Here is a 26,953-nt window from a genome sequence, read left to right as displayed (position 1 = left end):
TTCACATTAAAAAAAAAACATCAACATGAGATACAGGATAAATATGACTATTTCCCGAATGGACAGAGCTAAACTCACTGTGACCCGTTAAGTTATTAAAAATTTAGAACCAAGTGCAAATTCAGGACAAGGAAAGTCACTGAATAAACATAAGGTAATGTAAGGGTAGGTAAGTGATTCTCTTCGGCAGAGTTTCACTTTGTTTTGACCCCCACAGAGGATAAGATTCAGTGCAACAGATATGTCATGACATTTTAGAAAATGCATACAAAAGCATTGGGATCTGTGTCGTAGTTTAATCTCTTTACGCCCCTTCTTTTTTATACTGGGGCATAGACATTATGCACACCTCATGTTTCTGAGTCCACAACTTTTTTGCATATGTCTTGAAGCTATTTTTTCCTTCTGCCAGTTCTGAAATAAGGAAGGAAGCCATGAGAAAGACGCACCTGTTCAACCTCCAAGGTGATATTTGCCAGCCTCTCATTGGTCCAGCAGAGAGAGAAAGTGTGTATAAATACCAACGGTAAACAGCAGGAGAGTGTGGTTTTCTCGCTCATCCAGGAAAAGCATGAAGTTGTTCGTTCTGGTGTCTCTATTCGGGCTCGGACTCGCCCAGCACAACCCTCACACCAAGCATGGAAGGACAGCCATCGTCCACCTGTTTGAGTGGCGCTGGGCCGACATCGCTGCAGAGTGCGAGCGCTTCTTGGGTCCCAATGGCTTTGGTGGAGTTCAGGTACGTGTGGCTGAACGCAGGTGGAGACCTAATAAGTCTAAAGAACTCCGAAGAAGGAGGATATTCCCATCTTTTTCTATTTTAAAACAAGGTGTCTATAATCAAGCTGCATGTTGATGATACACCAGGCAGACTTTGCACACGTGTGGCTAAAACGGGAAGTAAAAACAAGCTATCTTTTACATTTGAATGTCAATATGTACACATTATGTGATGTGTCACAAACTGCAAACCATAGATTATTTGCCTGCCATCTTGTGATGACTTTACACTAAAATTTAATCATGAAGAGCAGAGAAGTAAAATATCACCAAGTAACAGGTGTTTCCAGCTTTCTTTTCATAGAGAGGTTGTTTCTTTCTTTGAATTTCAGAATGAGGGGAATGGTTCATATCAGACAAAAATTATTTTAATATGAAAAAATAAAGGAAATCAGCAGGTGAACATTGTCTGTTCAGGTTGAAAGTCAATATTAGAGGCTAGGTAATGCTCCTCTTTAATTTTGAAGGTAGGGTGATATTTAAAAAAAAAAGAAACTTAAAAAACACAAATCTTGCCTCCTAATCAGAATTGTATAGGTTTTTAGAAAGGTTCAGTAATCCCTGTTTGACCTGTATCACTTCCTCTTGATTTAAACTTAAAGGGGTACATATATAAAATGTTTTAAAAGCCAAAATCAGAACTAGAGATATTTCTGGATCCTATGTTTCACATAATGCGTAGTAGTCCCCCTGATGATTAAACTGAACTTCATGTGTAATTTAATTGCTGTAGTGTAACTTTAATAACTCTACAGTACACTCACTTTATTGAGCAATGATCTGCTGTATGCCGACAACTCCTGTTTTGAAAGTGGTAATTATTTAAATCTCTTTCCTCTTGCTCAGATCTCTCCTCCAAATGAACACATAGTGCTGAACAATCCCTGGAGGCCCTGGTGGCAGCGATACCAGCCAATCAGCTACAACCTGTGCTCCAGATCTGGCAGTGAGAGCGAGTTGAGAGACATGATCACCAGATGCAACAACGTTGGGGTAAACTACATTACAGCAGTGACATGAATTAATGTGTCTGTCTTGAGGAACCATAATTCGCACTTTTATTCAGTGCATTTGCTGTAGCTGCAGCTTTTCTTTGTAGTCATATAGTAACTGGACCACCAACCTTGGAGCAAACCAATAGTGAGCGGTGCTTCCTTTGACCTGAGATTGAACTTAATGTGCAAAGAAAAAGAGTGAAAGGCACAAGGGATAAAGGGGAGGTGTTGATTAGTCGTGTTGCAGCTACAATCTATCTACACACAGGTCAACATCTATGTGGACGCTGTCATCAACCACATGTGTGGAGCCGGGGGTGGAGAGGGAACCCACTCTTCATGTGGAAGCTGGTTCAACGCCGGCAGAAAGGACTTCCCCAGTGTCCCCTATACCCACTGGGACTTCAACGACAACAAATGCAGGACTGGAAGTGGCAATATTGAGAACTATGGCGATGCCAATCAGGTAATGAATGTCACTGAGAAAAACCGATGGAACGACTTAATTTCCCCCTTATTACCATTTCTCTTTTCACAGTACTTTTTCACTAAATCCAGTGATCCTTACATCATTTACTCTGAAGCATAGGTCAAACTGACTGATTAATTTGATATATTTGGTAGCAGTAGAAATCTGAACTAGAGCCAGACCAATACAGGATTTTGAAGGCCGATGCTGTTGCAATATTCAAGGGTCTAAAAAAATCTGATAACGATATCGTTATATAAATATATTTTGATTTGATAAATGGGTGTCAGTCATTAGCCAAGAGGGTTTGGCGCTAATTATGAAAAGGTGCTGTGTCTCAGCTTTCAACTTTTGAGACAAACTACTGGTATATCGTAAGTGAAAATCAGATGTTTCCAATGCACCAACTGTGACTGTACTGATATGCAAATTGTAGATATGTTTACCATTATGGTAATTAGGCAGAATGAGTATATGTACGTTAACGGCTCTTTAGCTGTCTTCCATTGACAAGCCATGGAATTGGCTAGCTTCGTAGCTAACTAATTTAGAAACAGATCAACTGCAAGCATATGTTTTATAGCGACTGTCAATGCCATAATGACGATGGAGAAAAGGATAGGGCCGCTTATCATTCACTTGCTAGAAATGTCTTACTGACTGTTCCACAAATAAACATAAAATCAAGTTGGTCGACGGGCTGTAGCCTCCATCCCTCAGCTACTGCTGTTGAGTGTTGAGTGGTTTTCCATCACCAGAGGACTGCAGTGGCTTACTGGGTGACACGGCTGCTGTCAGGCTTATTTTTGTGTAAGTTACACAAAAGGAGAAATGGGGCGGCTTGACTTATTGTCAATCAATAAATTACATTATATGTGAAAATAAGCACCATGTAGACAAATCACCAACGCAGACTCCATTCTGCTCTGTAGCGATTGCGTTTGGTGAACTAGTATGTTGCCAACAGTGGAGTCACAGCACTCTCTGGTGGACAAACTACACAACTGTGACACTGGTAATGAAACAGCCCAAGCACTTATTTCCAGGTTTTATAAACGCCGATACAAACTTATCTGCAATTAGCTTGAACCGGCCGATAAAATCGGTCAGCCGATGTCTCAGCCAGGCTGTAGCCTGATCACTGTATTTAAATGGTATGGTCGATTAGCATGACACTAATTAAGTTATGAACAAAACCGATGCACAAAAATGTGCATTAAATAGACTATATTAGTATGAAATTTTTTAATTTTTTTATTTTTATTTATAAATCATGAATAATGCTTTCAACTGTGATGTAAATGGTCATTCACCGCTCCAGGTACGTGACTGTCGCCTGGTTGGTCTGTTGGACCTCGCCCTGGAGAAGGATTACGTTAGGGGCAAGGTGGCCGACTTCATGAACAAGCTGATCGATATGGGTGTGGCCGGATTCAGAGTGGACGCCTGCAAGCACATGTGGCCTGGTGACCTGGCTGCCATCTATGGTCGTCTGCATAACCTCAACACCAAGTGGTTCCCTGGTGGCTCCAGACCCTTCATCTTCCAGGAGGTAGTTTTTCAAATTACTTATTTTTAAAAAAAAAAAAAAGTTTACTTTATTTTCACACAGGAATGGTAGAATATCTCAAAAAGGCAAATGGAAAAAACCAGGACACAATCATCAACTTCCATTACATACCTATACTGTAGTGTTAAGAATATACTGTATACTTTAGGATGTCCTCCTGTTTTGCTAGAATATCTTGCTGAACCATAAGGCTAGATGATTTTATTTGAACTTGATTTGCAGGAAAACATACAGCCAGTTAACACAAATTTATGCCTGTAAAAGTAATTTAAAACAAACAAGCTATAATCTATATGCCAGAATGTGGTTGCAAGTACTAAACACATGTGAGTAAATAAATAATATTTGACTGACAGGCCGAAGCAGCAGTCAGCTGAGCTGGGGGAAAAATAATCACCAAAATCAAGATGACAATAATGCTAGGAGATTTGAGTGTTATTTTACCTCGGTAAAACTGGGTATGGACAGCATAATGTATCAAGTATTTCAAGTTTTGGAGTATTACATGTTGCTCACCTTTCAGACCACAAGAGTGCAGGGCACACTAACATGTTATGCGGCAGGTGTTGAGCGGAGGTTAAACAGTATGCATCACGGTCCTCCCAAAATATTAAGCTGCAAGCTACGTAAAGCTGACAAGTTATGAAATTAGGTGTTTTTACTCAATTTACTGTGATAATTGTGTTGATGTTATGTGTGTAGATCTCTAGACATGGTCTGACAGGAAACTCTGTCATGGCAGATTTTAGAGTGCGAGCATATCACCATTTCCCGGAGGCAGAACAAAGCAGTGCGGACCTGATACACATTACACTCACAAGACTACCGTTTTCAAAAGAAAAAGTTTGTTTATATTTGGCCAGCACAGGATGACAAACACATACAAACAGGGAGAAGAAAAAGTCACTAGTATTTTACGGGCACCTGTATATGCAGGTGATACTGATGGTATAATATAAAAATTGAAGCTAAAGGTGCCCAATTAATTGGCTTTGTTTTCACTAAAGACATGAATTTTTAACAATGTAAATGTGGTTCATGTTCAGCTTGTTTGTTGTATCATTTTTTGTCAAATGACAATCACAGTCTGTTTTTTAGGTTATTGATCTGGGAGGTGAGCCCATTACATCCAGAGAGTACTTCCATCTGGGAAGGGTAACCGAGTTCAAATATGGTGCCAAACTGGGAACTGTCTTCAGAAAATGGAACGGCGAGAAGCTGTCTTACACAAAGTATGTGTGTTTCTGCTGGTCTGGCTAAAACATGTATCAGTCTGATTTATTAGAGGAGGTTATTTAACCATGACAAAGCTACAATCCCATTTGCTGTATAAAGTTCTGGATTGGAAAAATAGGTTCTTACTTGCTAAGGTTTCTAGGGACAAAATATTTCACAGAATTATTTATAAATGATCATTGACTAGAACTGGTGCATTTTACAGTTTCTGAATTAAATACTGTCGGTAATATTTTGTCCAAACTTGGGTGTTTTAGAAGTGAACTCCTCTTTGGTAAAATTGTATTCTTGTCTCCAGGAACTGGGGAGAGGGTTGGGGTTTCATGCCCAATGGCGATGCGCTTGTCTTCGTTGACAACCATGACAACCAGAGGGGCCATGGTGCTGGTGGTGCATCCATTGTTACCTTCTGGGACTCCAGGCTCTACAAGATGGCTGTTGGCTACATGCTGGCCCACCCTTATGGAGTAACCAGGGTGATGTCTAGCTTCCGCTGGAACCGCCACATTGTGAATGGAAAGGTACATTCTCTTTTCGGTAGGAATAATGATAAAATGGAATGTATAGTTATATAATTGAAACTTTGTTCTTGTTAAATTCACTAAATCCATTTATCCATCATTATCATGAAGGATCAAAATGACTGGATGGGCCCTCCCAGCCATGGTGATGGATCCACCAAGTCTGTTCCCATCAACGCTGACCAGACTTGTGGAGACGGATGGGTGTGCGAGCACAGATGGCGCCAGATCAAGTGAGTCTTCAGAAACCAAGAGACGGCGCACTGCTGACCCCATGCACAGAATATTGTTCACTTCTGCTTGGTCATATGCATGTGAAAACCATTGTATGTACATTACACATCATGATTTCATTTTGTCGTATCTCCCCTCAAGGAACATGGTCATTTTCCGTAACGTGGTCAATGGACAGCCTCACTCCAACTGGTGGGACAACAATAGCAACCAGGTTGCCTTTGGACGTGGTAATCGTGGTTTCATCGTCTTTAACAATGATGACTGGTAAGGACTTAATGCTCTAAGTGGTTCTGACAAAAACTAATGTCACTAACTCAAATCAAGATGACCAGACCAGAGGACCAGATGCAAGTGCATGTCAGCATCTAACAGACTTTTTGGGCACATACTAAAATATGACTAACTAAATAACTAACATGAACAATCAGCCATCAGTAACAACATCTCATTGGATTTCTATTTTTTTGTTATACACTGTTGGCTTTAAAGCTACTCGAAAATGGAAAATAGCCTTTTTAGCCATTTTGCCCTGTTTGTTTGTATTTTTAAAAAATGTCATTACGTTTACCTCATAAAAGCTGCAAACATTTTATGTTATAAACATGCACTGTTAACTGTCCACAAAATATACAACAAATATACATATTTTAATATTTCTCGCGTTTAGTTTCTCACATCACACAAAAATGCCTGTCTCTCCCTGACCGATATCCTATTGGTTATCACTACTTGTCTGCATTCTGTATCAATAGAAAATGCTGCAAAATATGAAGGCAAGATCCTTAGGTTGGTTTTTATAAACAACATATACCTTGTCTTCACCCTCAGGGACCTGGATGTGACCCTGAACACCGGCATGCCCGGTGGCACCTACTGTGATGTCATTTCTGGCCAGAAGGAAGGAAACAGATGCACTGGGAAGCAGATCCATGTGGGCGGCGATGGCCGTGCCCACTTCAGGATCAGCAACAGAGATGAGGACCCCTTCGTTGCTATTCATGCCGAATCCAAAATGTAAAGACATCTTGTGCAACTTTAAATAAATCTTATTTTTTGACCTAAATCATTTTTGCCATCAATTTTTTGTTTACTTTAAACTAGAAGACTGATAGATATGAAAGCCGTGCACACACACTCATGCCTCGTGGCATAAATGCAGCTGTAAGAAAAGTGAGCGAGTACCCAGTAGTGCACGAGCCACGGTACTGTCTACTGTACTTGTAATAGAATTAAAAAACAAGTAGGATCAATACCCCGCCAAAAAAAACTCCATTGTAAGTGCGGTGGCAATCTCTGTTCAATAAAGCACTTAGAGTCAAGTCTTGCCTTTCTGTAAGCAACTGCAGATGGTCTCAAGCATACAGAGATCAAAGGTCACACAGCAACGAGCCATGCAAGACGATTCGAAAAAAGCACAAAACCTCGTAGAGCATTTACACCCCTTAGTGGGTACAGAAGGGAGGGTTTGCTGTGTAACCATTCAAAGAGATAAAACACACATATACTTAGTTCCATAATCAATAGGTGAGATAGATTGCAGCTCAGGGATGAAGGACAACGGCCTGTTACCAACTGGTTTGTTTCATCCCTGAAAGTCCGGCTGTACCTTTCAACTGAACAGTGAGCAATCAGTGCACTCCATAGATAATATGATTACAGCTTAACAGGTGAATAGTAAAATGTGAATAGTATTAAGATTTTCCATAACACAAGTTAAGGCCTGCTTTGAAAATGTACAGCACTTGAGTAAATCTCCTCCATTCCACCGCTAAAGAAAAGAAAGCTCATTGTCTCTTCTAACTCAGCCCTTCATTCTTGGATTTTCTTCATATACTGTAAAACGAAATACATGATGAAAACGTGTGATTACGAAAATATGACCAGCGTAGGCAGATGGCCTGTTAGGTTGATCAATGAACATCTGAAATTGTTTATCTATACAGCGACAGCTTCCGTAAGGTGGACAAAGTCAGAGGTAACTGTGCTCAAGTAAAAGTCCTGATACTTTGTAAAAACAACTACTCAAGTAGATATTAAAAGTAGTCATCGAAATAACTACTAGTTGGAGTACAAAAGTATCAACTGAAAAAGTAACTAACTTAAAATTCTTATAAGTACACCAATAAGTAAGGCCATTTTTTAAGAATTACATGCTTTGCGTGTTGTCACCTGTGTTGTATTTTTTTTTACCGGCAAAGTAATCGCCAAATCACATATGCATGGACCATGTCTACACTTTGATGAATCCGGTACAGATGTCCCAGTAGGTTCCAGTTCCCACCACAGGCAGCCAGAGATCAGATCAGGTGTGAGTGCACCACATCCAGGTCTCTCCCCATCACATGAAAACGGCAAGATCGCACAAGTGGCCAAATCGGTCTCTGATCTTAGTGAAAATGTCTGATATCAGATGGCTCCATTTGGCTATTTAGGAGGCAATGATGTGAGTTTCATGCCTGTTCATTACAGGTGCGGTCACCTCTTCGCTTCCACCTGACAAACGCCGTCTGTGGTGGAAAAGTTTTTGATCAGTCATATCCAAAAAAAAAAAAAAAAAAAAGTCTGTCTTTTTTTCTCCCGCTTGCACAGTGTGCGTAATTTGTCCCTGTTCACGAGCGACCGGTTTAATGATTAATGCCGTCGCAAAAACGAACGTTCACATTACATTGCGACAGGAAGCTGGAGCACTAGTTGTTCTGAAGCAAGATATACTCTGTGTATATACAAAACAAAACAGACAGCAAAACTTTAAAGCAAGAGTAAGTATAGTGCATGTGACTTTTACTCAAAAAGTTCACATGTGCATGTTGTGGAGTAACTGTACGTCGTTACTACCCTCCTCTAAAAAGTCATTTTGACGAGTCAGGTATACAGCGCTACCAGCAAACTCTCTCCTGAGCTGGCACACTGGCAGCGTGAACCTTTACCCGCATCACAACGCGGCAGGTCAGGTTGAAGTCCGTATTGGGAAAATGCTTGTGTTTTCTCAGGGGTGGATTAGTTCTCCATAACATCTTCTATTTGACCTGTAACCTTTTCTCACTCAGGCATGTTGTGGTTTGTCTTTTTTTTGCAAAGTGTGTAAACTGTGAAGTTATACAAGGACTTGGCATGTTTTGCATCTGCCAATACGTTTTGTGATAAAAATCACTGACTGTATGTAAAAGAGTCTGCTGCTATGGCAATTTCTTGAGACGAGATCAAGAACGGATAAACACACCATAAAACCCCCTCAGGTTACCAAGAATATGGTTTCCAAGCGTCTGACTGACGTTATATCTTTGCAAGAAAACCAAGGTACACTTCTAATTTCCACAGTACAATGTATAAATGCAGGATTAATTCAAAAAGGGAACAAGACAACCAGCTGTTTTCCTACTGGATACAACACAGCTACGTAACAAACAGTTACGCTTCGGTATGATTAGGTACGATTTCAGGATTAGGTATAAATTTCGGACATGTGGAAAAGTAAATGTTGCTGACTGTGTTTACGTACCCACAGCCACAACTCCCATCATATCAAAGAAAAAAAAAAAAAAACGCCTCATATTTACCTCTCTCAGCTTTTTATTTGCTTAGCCCAGAATAGATTTTTGTTCCAAATCAAAGTTTTGTAAGTTTAAGCTGCCTTATGCAACATCATCTGGTTTTTGAACCGAGTGAACAAATGCGAGGGCAGGATCAGTCTAAACTGTTGTGTTTGTGTTCGAGTGCTGAGAGCTTTAAAATACTTTTTTTTTTTGTCTTCGTATTTGAATCAGTGAAACAGGAATCTTATGAATGACTAACTATGGCATCATGATAATGTTTAAAGGCCGAAAATAATGTTTTGGGAGCTGTTCATCTGACTGCTACATGACAAGGAGGTAATTCTTTTGAGCTCTGTTTCAGTTTGTTTTGACCTGTAAAAAGAATAAAACTCAGTGCAAGGATACAGTATGTCACTGTCAATTCATAAGATGTATGGGAAAGCAATATTATATGTGGCACATTTTCAGTCTCTTTAAACCACTTGTTTTTTTTTTATTTTGGGGAAAGACCTCATGTATCAAAGTTTCTATTTCTAAGAAGCACCTGTTTAATATCCATGCTGACATTTTCCAGCCTCTCATTGGTCCAAGCAAGGAAAAAAAAAAAAGGATTATAAATAGTGACGGTGAGGCAGCAGGAGTGTGGTTTTCTTGCTCATCCAGTGAAAGCATGAGGTTGTTCGTTCTGGTGGCTCTGTTCGGGCTCGGACTCGCCCAGCACAACCCTCACACCAAGCATGGAAGGACAGCCATCGTCCACCTGTTTGAGTGGCGCTGGGCCGACATCGCTGCAGAGTGCGAGCGCTTCTTGGGTCCCAATGGCTTTGGTGGAGTTCAGGTACGTGTGGCTGAACGCAGGTCTGTAGCATATTCTAGTTCACAGTGTATCGATAAACAGTAATCGAGCTGCATGTTGCTTGATGCGCTGGGCAGTTTGCTCGCAGGTGGCTACAAAGGGCCCTAAAAACAAGGGGTTAAAAGTTTAATATTTGGACTATAGGTTATTGTGTACATTAGCATAATTACCCACCAGCCATCCTCATTCCTTTAAAAAATATATACAAAAAATGGAGCAGAGAAGTAAATATTAACAGCTGATTCCAGCTCTCTTTACATGGAGAGATTGTTTCTTGCTTTGAACATTTTTTCTCTCTGTGTATGAAGAATGGTTCATTTCAAAGAAATGTTATTTCTAATTTGAAAAAATAAAGGAAATCAGCAAGTGATGCTTATCTGTTTAGGATGATCGAAAACACAAAATAAGAAAATACAAAATGCAAATCCTTGACTTATAATCAGAATAATTCATTCTTTTGGTAGGTTCAGTGATCCCTGTTTGATCTCTATATCTTCTCAACTTTAAAGGGGTACAGATTTAAAAAAGAACGGTAAAAGCTGAAGCAGCAGAGAGAGACATTCTGACTTTTTAGGATGGATCAAGCCCCAAAGACATTTGATCCTACATTTCATATAATCCACCACTGTAGCATCTTTTATTAGACCCTGCATGCTTCCTAAATGCCCATGTCTTTCAAACCCCACACATTCAGTTCGTAGATTTTATTATTTGGAAAAAAAAAAAGTCTCATCAGGGTTATTTGTTTCAAACTTTAGACAATTCTTCCAGAGCCACACTGTACAACTGTTTTCACAGGCTGAGTAGTACTTCTCATGAAAATGAAACTGAACTTCATGTGTAAAATTGCTGTAGCCCCTTTAATAACTGTATAGTAGACTCACTATAAACCTAGTTAGCAACAATCTTCTGTCTGCAGACAATTCCTGTGGTAAAAACTGATTGTTACTGCAATATTTTTCCTCTGTGTTGCTCAGATCTCTCCTCCAAATGAGCACATTGCGCTGAACAATCCCTGGAGGCCGTGGTGGCAGAGATACCAGCCAATCAGCTACAACCTGTGCTCCAGATCTGGCAGTGAGAGCGAGCTGAGAGACATGATCACCAGATGCAACAACGTCGGGGTAAACTACATTACAGCAGTGATTTAGTGAAAAGTTTTAGGAACATTGATCTTCTGTGTTTGACAGCACCTCGTAAATCTACAGACTTTTACAAGACAATAAAGTCTTACTAGATACATTACACACCTCTTGATGCTTTCTGCGTCATTATCAAACTGTTTTATAAAAAAAGGCACCTGACGTTTTAAAACAGAAGCTATTTTTGAATAGAGAGCAGCAATTTAACAAATAGATGAGTCTGTCTTGATGAACTATCATTGACATTTACATATAAGGCGTTTAACTGCTACTCTGTGGAGTCATATGTTTGGGTTTTTTGGATCTGCAACGTTATAGCAAACCAATAGTGAGCAGTGCTGCTGTAACACATTTCAATGACCTGAGAATGAATTTAAATGTGCAAGGAAAAGGAGTGAAAGTGACAAGGGATAGAGGCGAGATATTGATTTTGTGTGTTGCACCTACAGTATTGTATAACCCCAACAGGTCAACATCTATGTGGATGCTGTCATAAACCACATGTGTGGAGCCGGGGGTGGAGAGGGAAACCACTCTTCATGTGGAAGCTGGTTCAGCGCCGGCAACAGTAGCTTCCCCAGCATCCCCTATACCCACTGGGACTTCAACGACAACAAATGCAGGACTGGAAGTGGCAATATTGAGAACTATGGCGATTACTATCAGGTAATGAATGTCCCTCAAAAAACACTGTCAGAAAAACGTCACCTTCCCTAATTAACAAGAAGCTCTCACATTTACCCACTGAATCTAATTATTGTGAATAAAAAATATACATAAATATCGTAAATGTGATAGATTATATTAGTTAGAGGAGTTTTTAAACATGCATAATGCTATGAATATTCACTGCTCCAGGTACGTGACTGTCGTCTGGTTGGTCTGTTGGACCTCGCCCTGGAGAAGGATTACGTTAGGGGCAAGGTGGCCGACTACATGAACAAGCTGATTGATATGGGTGTGGCTGGATTCAGAGTGGACGCCTGCAAGCACATGTGGCCTGGTGACCTGGCTGCCATCTACGGTCGTCTGCATAACCTCAACACCAAGTGGTTCCCTGGTTGCTCCAGACCCTTCATCTTCCAGGAGGTAGTTTAAAAAAAAAAAAAAAAAGGTTTTAGGAGTTAACTTTTTATTACCACAGTTATGGTTTAAAAGACAGAAGGAAAAATGTCAACCAGCACACAACCATCAATTTCTATTACATACAGTACCTATACTGTAGAATTAATATATACTGTAGGTGCATGTGCCGCAGTATCTGATAGTTGTGTGTTTTGCCGGAACATCTTACGCACCAAAAGGCTGGATGAACTTATTTGACTTGATTTGCGGGGAAAACATGCAGTCAGTGAACACTAACTGCTGCCAGAAAAAAGTTTTTGCATTCAAGTGTATGATTGGCCAAACCCCACCTGTAATGTGTATGCAAGCATGTGATTGGAGAAGTACTGACCGTCCACGTGTGACAAATATTTATTACTGATAATGCAAAGCAGCAGTCAGCAGAACCGTGGGAAAACAAACACAGAAATCAAAATGGCAAACACACAAGCAACACACAACACAAGCACTCTGGGAGCAGATACTAATATAAAAGAAGCCATTATAAGTTGACAAGCACACGAATAGCACATCTGATACAATATTATAATATAAAATGTAACTTGAAGGTCGTAAGCTGCAAAAACAGCCTACGATCTCAAAAATAAGTGTTTAACAGCATAAACATGCTTTTTGTTACTATAGAACCAAAAAGCTTATTTTTTGTATTAGTTTTCAATTCATTCACAAATCCCTGATATGGTACAGTTAATATAAACCATTCCTACTTTACATATCATAGATGTAATTATGTGCTATATTCCCTCTAGGTTATTGATCTGGGAGGTGAGTCCATTAAATCCAGAGAGTACTTCCATCTGGGAAGGGTAACCGAGTTCAAATATGGTGCCAAACTGGGAACTGTCTTCAGAAAATGGAACGGCGAGAAGCTGTCTTACACTAGGTATGTATAGTTCTACTGGTCTGCCTAAATCATGTATCAGTCTGATTTATTAGAAGAGGTTACTTGAAGGTTTCTAGTGACAAAAAATTTGACAGAATTATTTATAAATGATCATTGACTAGAACTGGTGCATTTTACAGTTTCTGAATTAAATACTGTCGGTAATATTTTGTCCAAACTTGGGTGTTTTAGAAGTGAACTCCTCTTTGGTAAAATTGCATTCTTGTCTCCAGCAACTGGGGAGAGGGTTGGGGTTTCATGCCCAATGGCGATGCGCTTGTCTTCGTTGACAACCATGACAACCAGAGGGGCCACGGTGCTGGTGGTGCATCCATTGTTACCTTCTGGGACTCCAGGCTCTACAAGATGGCTGTTGGCTACATGCTGGCCCACCCTTATGGAGCAACCAGGGTGATGTCTAGCTACCGCTGGAACCGCCACATTGTGAATGGAAAGGTACATTCTCTTTTCGGTAGGAATAATGATAAAATGGAATGTATAGTTATATAATTGAAACTTTGTTCTTGTTAAATTCACTAAATCCATTTATCCATCATTATCATGAAGGATCAAAATGACTGGATGGGCCCTCCCAGCCATGGTGATGGATCCACCAAGTCTGTTCCCATCAACGCTGACCAGACTTGTGGAGACGGATGGGTGTGCGAGCACAGATGGCGCCAGATCAAGTGAGTCTTCAGAAACCAAGAGACGGCGCACTGCTGAGCCCATGCACAGAATATTGTTCACTTCTGCTTGGTCATATGCATGTGAAAACCATTGTATGTACATTACACATCATGATTTCATTTTGTCGTATCTCCCCTCAAGGAACATGGTCATTTTCCGTAACGTGGTCAATGGACAGCCTCACTCCAACTGGTGGGACAACAATAGCAACCAGGTCGCCTTTGGACGTGGTAATCGTGGTTTCATCGTCTTTAACAATGATGACTGGTAAGTTTAATTTACTTTGTACAAAATACTAAATACACTCACTGGAATCAGGTAATATTCAGATGCCCGTCTCCACCATTTTCCCCCATTTGTGTTTTTTGCTTTAAGTTCCTGAAATCTGCAAACAAATTGCATTATAAACATGCACTAGCAAACGTACACTAAACTTTCAATAAATAATATACATTTTAAAAATAATTCTCTCTTTTGCTTTTTCCAATCATGTAAAACTGCTTGTATCTGATATCCAACCAACCTGTAGCTCTATAGTTCCTGTTTGGATCCAGTAGCAATAGAAAACAACAGAATCAGAGAGAATTATCCTCTCAAAGTACAGCTTAATTGTGACATTGTGGTGGTTTATAAAAAAACAATATGTACCTTGTCTTCAACTTCAGGGACCTGGATGTGACCCTGAACACCGGCATGCCCAATGGCACCTACTGTGACGTCATCTCTGGCCAGAAGGAAGGAAACAAATGCGCTGGGAAGCAGATCCAAGTTGGAGGTGATGGCCGTGCCCACTTCAGGATCAGCAACAGAGATGAGGACCCCTTCGTTGCTATTCATGCCGAATCCAAGCTATAAACACATTCTCTATGATTTTAAATAAATCTTATTTTTCAGCTTCAATGATGAATTAGGTGTTTTGCTGACAAAATATTAAAAAAAAAAATTTCCAACAATTTTTAGTTTACTTTAAACTTGCAAAGTGAAAGAAAAGAAAGCCATACATTTCTAGTCATATTTTTTTTAGAAAAGTTGTTGACTGTTGCATCTGTAACCACATCTAACAGTGATACGACTTCACCGCACTTGCAGTAAGTTACTCTTTGAACTGACTGCAGTATCACATGGGTGGAAAACACTTTAAGGGCTAAGAAGTTTAGGTACTTTAGTTTTCTGTTGAAAGTATGCACTTAACGTCGCTGATTAGTGTGATCGCCGCTGCACGTTGAGATCACCAAAGACACAAAAATTCAGAATCTGCCACTGACACTTTCACATGGAAAAGGAATAAAGAGAAAATATCGAAAACCTTGATAAAGTGTTAAGGCCTGTTGTGCAATCAACTGTTCTCCCCCTTCTGTCATGTGTGAGAGGGGTTGTATCGTATGAATAGTGATGTCAATGCATACCCTCTGTATTTGCCAACTTAAAGGACAACATTCATGAGTCCACCCATATGCAGAAAATCTGTCCATCTGATAGTAAAATCTGGTCAGGTCAGGCATAAAGAAATACAGCACATGAGGATACTGTTTGACCAGCAACTGTTCAAAAATTAGCATTTTCTCAAACTTTGGTATCCTTTAAAACCCCCTGCATTAACAACTGTTCTGCTGCCATCTTGGGACGGTTTTACGTAATATGTAAAAGGCTAATAGGCTGTCAGAAACTCTGAACACTGAAGGCCAGGGTAAAAAGAGTTACAGCATGTTAAACTCTAATAATGACCAGAAAAGTAATTTACCTCAGTCTAACAGGAGCAACTCTAAAGTAGCTTGTCATTTCCAGATTTTGTAGGCTGAAATTATGACTTGCTCGCAGACTTTTTCGGCTGCAGCTAGCTAATGTGAGCTAATGCTAACTGTAAATCTCCTTGAGGTGGTTTAAAATGTTCTCTTGCTGAGTTTGAATGATTCCAGCTGAGTCATTTTAAAATGACAACCCTGTATCACAGTCTTAAATATGCACTTTTTAGCGACATACAATTTATCAGGCTAAAACACTGAGGCCAAACCTTCATGTCCCAGTCACGGTTTTATAAATAAAAATGTAATTAAAATGTTATTCACTCTAACGTAACACATATTTGGATTTTTTTATTGAGGGTTTTTGAAATTGCTGTGCAAAAGCTGTTTTCTCAGACGGCCACAAACAAGACCTCGATGCCTGCGAATGTCCCTCATTGCTGCATTGTGTATTCTTCTCCTCCACTGGGACGACTCCTTGCCATCACACTGTAGCCACTTCAGTTTCACCTGAGTGCAGCACTGGCATCCGTCATTAGGGCATCACAGGGGCCCAGAGGGCCAATGAGCCAAATCTCCATCCTTACTTTCTCCCTCTCTCTGCCCATCTTCCCGTCCCGTCACCCTTGCTTCCTCCCTGCCTCCACCTGCCTTAGCCCGCCTGCCGAAGCCCCCGTCAGCAGCTCTGGACCGGTGGCACTGGAGTGCCAGCCACCAGAGGTGAGATAGCAAAGGTGATGCCTGCCAGAACATTCAGCTCATCTCTGTTGTCATGGCAATGCGACCCCCAAGTGGGAGAAAACCTAGGTATTTCTTTAATGTCTCATCGAAAGTAAACCGCTTTATAGTGTCAATCAAATCGTGCAGAATATAATAGAAGCAATGGTAACATACTGTATAGGTTATAACTGGACACCTGCATTCCTCTCACAACTGAAAGTTTTCCCAGGCGCTGCAGTCATCTGAAGTTGTGAATTGCTGTTTAATCTGAAATACATGTCAGGTGATGAATCTTTGTTCACAAAATGCGCAAGAGCAGAAGTCAAAATGACAGAGAGTGTAGGAGAAGGATAGAGGGAGACCTGAACGTTGGACTAGCCTCAACATATTGCAACTGCTAAATTATTGACCCTCTCTCCATCTTTTGGTCCGGCAGCTGCGAGGGCCTGTACTTTCCGATTAGCTGCAGAGATGTCAGTGTGGCAGACCGGGGTCTTTGGTCCTGTCATCTTCACTGATGCTTTGTGACATGGCTGTCAACGGTGTCCCCATCCTGTTTCATATTTCATATAGTGCACCAGACCTGCCTGTCACATTACCCGGGGAGAAAGACAGCCATCAACTTAAAGATGAAGCAACTGTATTTTGGATCTAATCAGCTTTTTCTCACACTACTTTGAAAGTCAAAAAGGCAGAGTAGGTGAGGCTGGCGCTGTGTTCTGATAAACACAAGGAATGGTGGATTTTTAAACATAATAAATTACAGAATGACACATTTATTTTCAAGTCTAAACAGTTCCCCTTTTGTTTGAAGATAGTTTAAACAGAGAAAAAAGTTGTCTTAAGATGATTTAATTACACTTCAGTGATGATGGCTGTGATGAATCTTAAACTTACAATTTCGTGTGGATGGCTATTTCAGGATCATGACCACAGCAAGTCATGATTCTTCACAGTTGTTCAATACCTTGATAATGTTCAGCTTCCTATCACATGGGGGCAGTATTGAAGCAAGAACTATGAAACAGGCTTTTCAAAAACAGGGGACACTTTGCTCTCTGTGAAATTAATTTCATAACTGCTTAAAATTCAATAAAGAATTACTCAAGATGTTAAAAGAATTCACGACTTATATTTAATTCTAAAAATTGAGCATGAATTATATGTATTGTCAATGGCGATATAAAAGAGGTCCCCAGCTGATATAGACTCTGCATTAGTATTCATTAATGTAAGAAGTCCTGCCCTGGTCGTATTTGTACGGTAGTAACATCAAATTGTTCAACCAGTCATTCTGGCAAAGACCTCAGAGCAGAGGGGTATTGATCCCAAGCTCTTGACAGACTCCTCATCCAGTTTTTTGGTCACTGGCAAGTCCCGTCAAGCTTCCAGCTTCCTCATCTTAAAGCTCTCACTTCATATCTCTGGGTAGTGACACTTTCACCATGGCAACATGTTATGGAAACGTGTACTTCTACAAATAGGCTGAGTATAAGTATTCCGGACGATAATTTAGAACATTTGTGAATTAAGGTTTCACATGTCTGCTCTATCTGGTCTGTTTTGGATGAAAGTGGAGAGAAGAAGTTTAAGTTTCTAAGTCTGCATTGGTTTATAAATCACAGAAGCTGCTATTTTATTTACTAGGCATGTAGACCATGCAAAGAAATAAAATAAAATAAATCCACAGGGGAAATAAAGTTGTTGTAGCACCAAATAGTCAAAGGAAGTCAAAAAATATATATATTGTGTCACACCAATTTCTCCATTGTTTGAACTATGCTGTTGTATGTCTAAACAATATCACAGTTTTTTTTTTTGTGTGCGCATGCATCTGTTGTAGTATTGTTGATAGTTGTTTTGTAGAAACATGGCAAAAACACTGGATATGAATAAGATTAAGTTATCCTGACTGTCGGGACAAGCACCTCTAAGGTATTATGTTTTCAAGACAGTGAAGGAGGATGCTTCTAGTTTATTGTTTTTCCTTTATTCTAGAGTTTTGGAAACTTCTGCCTGTTTATGTATCTTAGCTGAATATTGTATATATTCTTTTTGTAGTGTGTGACAGTCGTCTTAGCTTTTTTATGTTGACTAAATTATATTTATGTCTTTATGCTGCCCTTTTCCATAGGTGTCTCTTCAAAAAGAGATTTTAATCTCAATGAGACTACCACTGGGTTAAATAAAGGAAACAGAAACGAAATGCATGAGGGCGTAGCTTCCAGTTTGGAAGTAAAAGCATGGAAATAATGAGTCATAAGAAAGATATTTTTAAGGTGTCTCACATTGGTCACTCACATATTCCTCAAGCACTGTATAGGTCCCTTGCCCACAGCTGTACATGATTCTGCAAACTCTGTATAACCAGCATATTCCCAAAGAAATAAAGTATCATACAAGCTACATATGCTGAACTGAACCTCACTGCTGTGTTCTCAGATTTTACCAGCACAGTACATGCCCTACACACCTCTGAAAATAAGTAGAGTAAATAACAATCTCTTCACATGCAGTATAGTATAATCATTTAGGCAAATTTAAGGAATCACTCTGGTCGAAATAGAATAATTTTCCCCCAAAGCACACTCTCTAATTTAGTCCTATGAGAGAGAATAGAAAACAGCATGAAATTACGTTGATACACCGGTACAGTGGTCTGTGTCACAGTTATCCTTTTCCTGTCCTCGCAGTGATGCTATTCAAACCCCCCACTAACAGATTATACAGCAGCGCACAGGGCAACGTGAAGGTTGGCCTTTTCTGTCCTCATACATTTCTCTGCTTCATCTTTAATGATATCATTGCCCGGCTAAGTCATCCTTTATAGCTGACACCCCACAGGGTGGCCAATATTTAGTCTATGTGTGTGTGTGTGTGTGTGTGTGTGTGTGTGTGTGTGGTCTGTACTCCAGGCATCCTAAATGTACAGTGTGACAAGCCTCTACTTAGCCTTGAATCTTATACCCAGACTCTAATATGAAGCTAAAATACCACTATGTGAAACAGGCGCCCGGCTCAACTTTGAAATAATTGAGACAAACACATGCAGTCGCGGCTCATTTAATATAATGAGCAAAGAGAGCTTTTCAATTCGCATACTGATAAGATGCCTCGATCAGATTACATAGCCCCCTCTCGTAGATATTCACCATGGATATTACATTTAATCAGAGCTTAGATTTACTTTACACACACACACTCAGGGAAGTGCAAACTAAGGCTTTCAATTAGTTCATTGCTAGGTCTTAATCACCTCAGGACAAATTGGGCAGTGGGTCAACAGCCTCCTGAGTCATGTTGCCAATAGAAATGTCTTAGACATGGGGTTCAACACCAGTCAAAAAGACTGGAAACACAATACACATTTGATCTTTGAAAATTTGTTCCTAAAAGAAACCCTGCCTATTTCAGCAGCATTTATATTTCATGTGTTGGCTTTGGGATCTTACGTGATGACCCCTTTCAGCTGTCGCCCTTGTGCTTTCTTTATTGATCCCTGTTATTGCTGTGGAAGTCCCCCGCTGCTTATGTTTGCTCCATTACATTTTCTCCCCATTCCAGCAGATTTTCAATAGCACAGGTGCCCTACTTACGTGTTTGTATTGCGCATGGTTGTATAGCTGAGACCAAAACAGTGAGGGAAGCAGCACTGACTGGTCTAAATCACATGTTTGTGCGGTGGCTCCAAGCACTGTTGGAGCAATTGGACCAAGGATACAGCCCACGGCCTGGCTCCACAACCACCAGGCCTGTGGAGCAAGACTTTCTGAAAGGGAGCAGATGGTAACATGAATAGTGCAGCAGGTCCTGTCCACCCCTGCCCATTTCTTTGCGTGCAGCACATTACCTCAACAAACGCCTCTCATAATTGATGTGCTGGAATGGCCCCATCGTCACTGGATTTTGCCGAGTGGCAGAATCATCAACTTCATTACTGCCACTCTGACATACTTACTATACTATAGTGCTAGGAATGGTACTTCAAGAGGAGTGGACTCCTTGCAGCTCTTGAATACTGGTATACAGTACACATACTGGATTTATCTCTCTGTTTGTATGTACGCTGTTTTCTGTAGCACTGGTGTAGGAGATAAAGGTCATACATTTCTAACCTGGCCATGCTTGTATACAAATTGTAGTTATAGGAATTGGATTGGATTGGAATTTATTTCATATCTCATTAGGGATACATTTTTATAAAACATTTTGCTTTCATATCAGCACATACCTTCATCTCAAAGCAAAAAAACCCACTTTTCTTACCTAATTCTCTATCAGTCTACCAGGAATTGCAGGGGGGAAAGCCCAGAGAAACACCTTAATTATACATAGCAGCCCTGGGCAACACATAACATTAAACTTGTATGGCTTGGTTTAGACAGAGTGTGTCAAAATCTGTTTTGTGACCCAGCCAGCCCAGTGCTCTGCCACAGTATTCCCAGTTTAATTTATAAAAACAAGAAGTCTAGCAGTTTTCTTTTAAAAATCATTTGGAGAAGATTAACCTGCTTATTAAATCAATTCTTTTATTTTCAAATTGATATTTAACATTCAGCCTGATAAAAAGTCAGTTTACAGCTACTGTCTGTACAGCCCACATCCACCACTCCTGTATACACTGCATATATTCACTGAAAAACAAATTTTAAATTATTTGAAGAAAGAATTTCATTCTGTCAAAAGGAGCTCATTTAGAGAATGTAAATCATATGTGTTTTTTAAATATTGATAGTGGATATCAGACTCTTAGGCCTGTTAATCATTAGTTACATAGAGCAACCTATATTCACCTGTCTGCTTGCACAAAGGAAGAGTTTGACATTTCGAGAAATACGCTTATTTGCGTTCATGCTGAGAATTAGATGAGAAGATACCACTCTCATGCCTGCATGGAACATATAAAGCTGAAGCTCGCAGCCAGTCAGCTTAACTTACATGTTCACCAGTCAACTTCAGAGGTGTTGGTAGGCAAATCTTATTACCCTCGGATGGAGATAGGCGAGCTGGTTCAAGCTAAGATTTATGCTGAGGTAAGGTAATAGTGTCTTAGCTGTAGGTTCATGTTTACTGTAAAGAGGTAGTGGTATCAATCTTTTCGTCTTACTCGTCTAACTCTCTGCAAGACAGCGCATTTATTTCCCAAAATGTCGATCTATTCCCTTATTACTGACACCCTACTTCACCTTTTGGGTGTAATTCACTTTGCCATCCCAAGTCTCCTTGAAATTGTTTTGTTTTCTCTTCCTTTCTATGTGCAAGGTGCAATGTGTTGTGTCCATTGGTTACCATATTGGTTATGACTGCTGTTTGCTGTAAGATTGTGCTTTGTGTACTGTATGTTTGCCATGAAGATTGAAATAGCAAGCTTCCCTGCCATACAGCAAATCGCATGTACCTCATTCTAAGTTGTTGGTAACTTGTCACTCACAATGCAGCGATCCCAAAACAATGACTAAACAATGGGCCGAAGACTCGTGAAACCAAGGGAAGATGCCACATTTCATTTCATTTATTAGCTTTTCTGGATGCAAATCTGCAACCGGCCTCTCCAAGGTGAAACAAAAGTGTTATTTTATTTATGCCCTGTCCATCTCCCAACCATCCCCACTCCTCCTTTTTTGTCTCCTCTCCCAGGGGAGCCAGGCCGCTGTGCCCCAGAAAGCTGACATGCTCAGGCTGAAGGGAGTGGGAGCAATAGGGAAAGATAGGCAGCTTCGTGGTCACGAGACAGAGCCAGCACTGAACACATGCGGCAGCTCTCCTCCGTCGCAACCTTCCCCGAGCGCGCGCTTGACCTTCAGAGACAACAAGAGGGTGTGGTGGGAGAATACGATGAGAGAAAAGAGTCAACTTTTTATTTGAAAAATGAAGGGTGTGGCAAAAGCTATTTTGGAATTCAGATATATTGATAATTATGGCAATTGAAATGATCTGGAGCTTAAGTTCAGTTTCTTATTCTTCTGTGTCCTTTAAAAGTAAAAGCAAATAAGTATGTCATTTTTAAATAAATATTATTTAGAATACATATGGGATAAGTGACAGGTTTTCTCCTCCTCTCTTTCCGAGAGCTGCCCCCCTTTCTGCCACAGACTGATTGGCTGAGAGCAAGATTGACATGCCAACGACAGCTGCCAGCAACCTAGCCCTGTTAGGTCAATGCACCCTGACAGCTAGCTGACACCCCAATTTCCCGATGAGCTGCCTGCTGCGCGCTGTCTTTTAAGGAGAGCTTAAGACATCTTCTCCACCGCCCTCCCCATTCCTTCTGCTTAATTTCTTTCCATCACTTGTCATCTGATTATGCGGTTGTTCACTTTGTTGTGTCAGCAGATGGAGAGGGGGTTAATGACTGGGGGCTGAGAGTGCCTTGGTACACCCCCGCCTTGCAGGACATGTAACTTCAGGGTGTGTAATGGATTAAAAGAAGGAGGGATGGAGTGAGTGGTACATGTATCTGCATTTGCGACCTTAAAAAGCCAACCAGTTTACAAGCATGTTTTCTTTATGTTCTTTACTTCGGAATACTCTATGCTTAGAGATGGAGTTTGTCTAAAACGATGTATGTATATGTATTTGTACCTATAGCGGAAATGCATTCAAATCCTATTTACAAATATATATTTTTAAGAGTATTCAAATATATTTTAGGTAAATGTGACCTATTAGAAATACTATTTTGATAATATTAAAACATATCTGTTTTATTTTATGACATTTGGGTTTAGGGCACATATTTTAGCAAACATTTAGCCTCACATTGTAATTAATGGTGGATGTGAATACACAGTAGAGTACATACACTACCAGTCAAAAGTCTTAAAACACCCCATTTTTCAAGTTTTTTACTGAAATTTCAGCAGTTCAAGTCCAGTGAAAAACTTTAAATGGTAAAAAAGTAAGCAGTAAACTAGTTCTGTAAAATGCTTACAGAAGCAGTAAAATGCTTACCTATCGTAAGGTAAAAAAAAGGTCATGAGAAAAACTGAAAAATCATGTAAATTTCATAGAAAACGCACCTTTTTCAGGGATGAAGAAATTGACTCGTTTACAGTTTTCCTCCAGCAATGATAGCAATTCCTACAAGTGCCTGAAGTTTTTTTGATGACTCACAAACCCTCTGTCTGTACAAAGGCACTGTTGGAACAAACTGTGTTACTTCACCCTCTGATGCATTATTAGGACAATACTGCACAGCTGGAAGTAGTTCTGTATATTGCTATCAGAATGGTGAGAAAAAGACAAGTAACAAAAGGAAGAAAGACTAGTTGGTCAGGGGTTCATCCTTCAGCAAGATAACGAACCAAAACTTTAGAAGAAAAGAAGTAGGCGGTGGCTTCACATGATGGAAGACCAGCGCAGTCACCAGACTTAAACCCCATGGAGTTGGTTTGGAACTGGACTAAAGGTGAAAGCAAAGCAACCTGCAGGTGCAACACATTTGTGGGAACATCTGTGACATTGTTTGAACAAATTTCCCACTATTGAAAGAACGTCACAAGTGTGTTCAGCTGCTGAATGAGTCAAAAATTCTGATTAAAGTTAGTTCCACAATCAGATTCAATGATTACTTGTTTTTAAAATCTCCACCTTTTTTTGTTCTATGCTTTAATTTCAGAAACACTGAGACATTGAATTATGTAAATTTAAATAACAGCTTGAAAAATTGAGGTGTTGTAAAACTTTAGACTGGTAGTGTAATAAAAAAAGGCTTATGTCTTCTGCCCTCACTATGCTTTCGGCTGCACAGCTACTGTATGCAGCGAGGTTAAAGACAGCTTTTGGCCTTTGAAGTTTTTACTGAAAGCAATTGTCAAACTGTGAAAACGGTTTTTAATAACTGATTCAATGATAGTTGCTAAAAATCAGAAAAAGATTAAATACTTTGAACAAAATTAGACCGAAAGTATTTTTATAAATTAGTTAGTACAGTAATAAGGAAACTAAATTCACTAAAGTATAGACTAACTACCAGATTAGTTATATTGTCCCTCTGCCAGGGAAGGATGGTGTATCAGTAACACATTGGCTTCAGACAGCCAGCTCTGTCCCCTAGAAATTATGTTTATTTACAACTAATTTTCAGCTGCAAGTACATTTTGGCGGAAACACAGTTGAGAGCAGATTATGTTTTCTATTAACATAATGGGGAAATGTTCTTTATCTAGAATGGCACAAATATACTGAACGTATCAGTAAAATGTTTGCATCGACACCTCTTCGGACCACATATTGAGAGCTCCCAAGAAACAGCTACCAAATGCAAATTCAACACTTGGAATCAACTCCAGACCTTTTATCTGCTCAATTTGTCACGAAATTACAAGGGAAAAGGCCGCACCTGGCCATGAAACCAAGTCAATCGTCCAATTAATTTGGAGCCTCTGCAAATGAGGGACTATGTAAAAAAATGGCTGTAATCCCTAAATAGTAAATGGGACTTTTTTGTTAAACCCCTTGAACTAAAGGTGAAAGCAAAGCAACCTGCAGGTGCAACACATTTGTGGGAACATCTGTGACATTGTTTGAACAAATTTCCCACTATTGAAAGAACGTCACAAGTGTGTTCAGCTGCTGAATGAGTCAAAAATTCTGATTAAAGTTAGTTCCACAATCAGATTCAATGATTACTTGTTTTTAAAATCTCCACCTTTTTTTGTTCTATGCTTTAATTTCAGAAACACTGAGACATTGAATTATGTAAATTTAAATAACAGCTTGAAAAATTGAGGTGTTGTAAAACTTTAGACTGGTAGTGTAATAAAAAAAGGCTTATGTCTTCTGCCCTCACTATGCTTTCGGGTGCACAGCTACTGTATGCAGCGAGGTTAAAGACAGCTTTTGGCCTTTGAAGTTTTTACTGAAAGCAATTGTCAAACTGTGAAAACGGTTTTTAATAACTGATTCAATGATAGTTGCTAAAAATCAGAAAAAGATTAAATACTTTGAACAAAATTAGACCGAAAGTATTTTTATAAATTAGTTAGTACAGTAATAAGGAAACTAAATTCACTAAAGTATAGACTAACTACCAGATTAGTTATATTGTCCCTCTGCCAGGGAAGGATGTTGTATCAGTAACACATTGGCTTCAGACAACCAGCTCTGTCCCCTAGAAATTATGTTTATTTACAACTAATTTTCAGCTGCAAGTACATTTTGGCGGAAACACAGTTGAGAGCAGATTATGTTTTCTATTAACATAATGGAGAAATGTTGTTTATCTAGAATGGCACAAATATACTGAACGTATCAGTAAAATGTTTGCATCAACACCTCTTCGGACCACATATTGAGAGCTCCCAAGAAACAGCTACCAAATGCAAATTCAACACTTGGAATCAACTCCAGACCTTTTATCTGCTCAATTTGTCACGAAATTACAAGGTAAAAGGCCGCACCTGGCCATGAAACCAAGTCAATCGTCCAATTAATTTGGAGCCTCTGCAAATGAGGGACTATGTAAAAAAATGGCTGTAATCCCTAAATAGTAAATGGGACTTTTTTGTTAAACCCCTTGAACTAAAGGTGAAAGTTTACACTTCAATCACATCTTGATGGCTCAAATCCATTGTGGTGGCGTACAGAGGCAAAATTACGAAAATTGTGTCACTGTCCAGACACTTGTACCTAACTGTAGATTCTCATCATATTTGATCAGTCTAAATCGCCGTGACTGAACGCCCAAATTATTTATGGCCAAACATGTTTGATGCGTCCCATAGGCTGCTCCTTAACTTGCAGTGTCTATGTGGTTTTTGTCTTGTCTTCAAATGCCCTTCGTCTAAAGTAAGATTATAAAATAAATTGCATTTCCGCCATAAAAATGCCCACTGCAGAATATTGTGACAGATTAAGTAAATGAATTAACCCAGGGATAACCTGATGGTAGTTACTGTATGTGGCTCTACTGACAGGCTAACAGACAACTGTTCACATCTATAATAAGATATATCATATCATCATCCCCTTATCAGACATGATATAAATAGTCAGCATAACATCTTTTTTCCACCCCCAACCTCAACACGCAAACACTTCTGGGCCTTCCTTGTCTTCCCCGGAATGAATTCCCTTAATGCCACATAATGAGAGTCTGTATGGGGTCCATATGGTTACGGCAGGGTTGGGTGGGAGCAGGGATAGGGAGACAGGAAGGGGGTAATGCACGTTTTAATGAGATGTGAGTCTCCGTGGCACACCTGCACTCCAGCAATCTGTGAGGATTGCTCAGTAGAGCCCAGAGAGGCATAAGACCTGAGTAAAGTGCAACAGAAAAGCCTTAGAGTGCCTAAAATGCAGCACTGACTTAATCTACAACTGTATTCATTTCACTAACCTGGCTGATTTGGACAAGACTCCTGATTTGCAGCACTACTTCATCTTCCCTTTGTTGACAATGAGCAACACAGAATGCTAATCAGGTTTTACTTATAATTCTTTTTAGCATGGTC

At 39.8% G+C, this 26,953-nt stretch overlaps 2 protein-coding genes across 2 annotated transcripts; both read left to right on the top strand.

Annotated features, from left to right (window-relative positions):
• Positions 1–559: 559 nt before the first annotated feature.
• LOC120798791 (alpha-amylase) lies at positions 560–6,860 on the top strand. Its single transcript, XM_040143436.1, has 9 exons — positions 560–739; positions 1,627–1,773; positions 2,044–2,241; positions 3,566–3,796; positions 4,913–5,046; positions 5,349–5,571; positions 5,683–5,804; positions 5,947–6,072; positions 6,637–6,860. Exons 1-9 carry the CDS (start codon positions 572–574, stop codon positions 6,824–6,826), a joined length of 1,539 nt encoding a protein of 512 aa, XP_039999370.1. The 5' UTR covers positions 560–571; the 3' UTR covers positions 6,827–6,860.
• Positions 6,861–8,644: 1,784 nt separating this feature from the next.
• Positions 8,645–18,865, top strand: LOC120798792 (alpha-amylase-like). The gene is made up of 10 exons (XM_040143437.1): positions 8,645–9,105; positions 9,916–10,179; positions 11,175–11,321; positions 11,808–12,005; positions 12,198–12,428; positions 13,214–13,347; positions 13,581–13,803; positions 13,915–14,036; positions 14,179–14,304; positions 14,703–18,865. Exons 2-10 carry the CDS (start codon positions 10,012–10,014, stop codon positions 14,890–14,892), a joined length of 1,539 nt encoding a protein of 512 aa, XP_039999371.1. The 5' UTR covers positions 8,645–9,105; positions 9,916–10,011; the 3' UTR covers positions 14,893–18,865.
• Positions 18,866–26,953: the final 8,088 nt, after the last annotated feature.

The sequence above is a fragment of the Xiphias gladius genome, chromosome 14, assembly GCF_016859285.1.
Source record: "Xiphias gladius isolate SHS-SW01 ecotype Sanya breed wild chromosome 14, ASM1685928v1, whole genome shotgun sequence".
NCBI lineage: Eukaryota > Metazoa > Chordata > Actinopteri > Istiophoriformes > Xiphiidae > Xiphias > Xiphias gladius.
The sequence above is the reverse complement of the archived record's forward strand: the minus strand, read 5'-3'. Positions and strand labels throughout refer to the sequence as shown.

What these genes read in the sequence shown, in the direction of transcription:
- LOC120798791 (XM_040143436.1), top strand. Translation starts at nt 572, where the DNA reads ATGAAGTTGTTCGTTCTGGTGTCTCTATTCGGGCTCGGACTCGCCCAG. An exon ending in CCAGATGCAACAACGTTGGG is followed by an intron (nt 1,774 to 2,043) that starts GTAAACTACATT and finishes ATCTACACACAG; the next exon opens with GTCAACATCTATGTGGACGC. An exon ending in GACCCTTCATCTTCCAGGAG is followed by an intron (nt 3,797 to 4,912) that starts GTAGTTTTTCAA and finishes TCTGTTTTTTAG; the next exon opens with GTTATTGATCTGGGAGGTGA.
- LOC120798792 (XM_040143437.1), top strand. Translation starts at nt 10,012, where the DNA reads ATGAGGTTGTTCGTTCTGGTGGCTCTGTTCGGGCTCGGACTCGCCCAG. An exon ending in CCAGATGCAACAACGTCGGG is followed by an intron (nt 11,322 to 11,807) that starts GTAAACTACATT and finishes TAACCCCAACAG; the next exon opens with GTCAACATCTATGTGGATGC. An exon ending in GACCCTTCATCTTCCAGGAG is followed by an intron (nt 12,429 to 13,213) that starts GTAGTTTAAAAA and finishes TATTCCCTCTAG; the next exon opens with GTTATTGATCTGGGAGGTGA.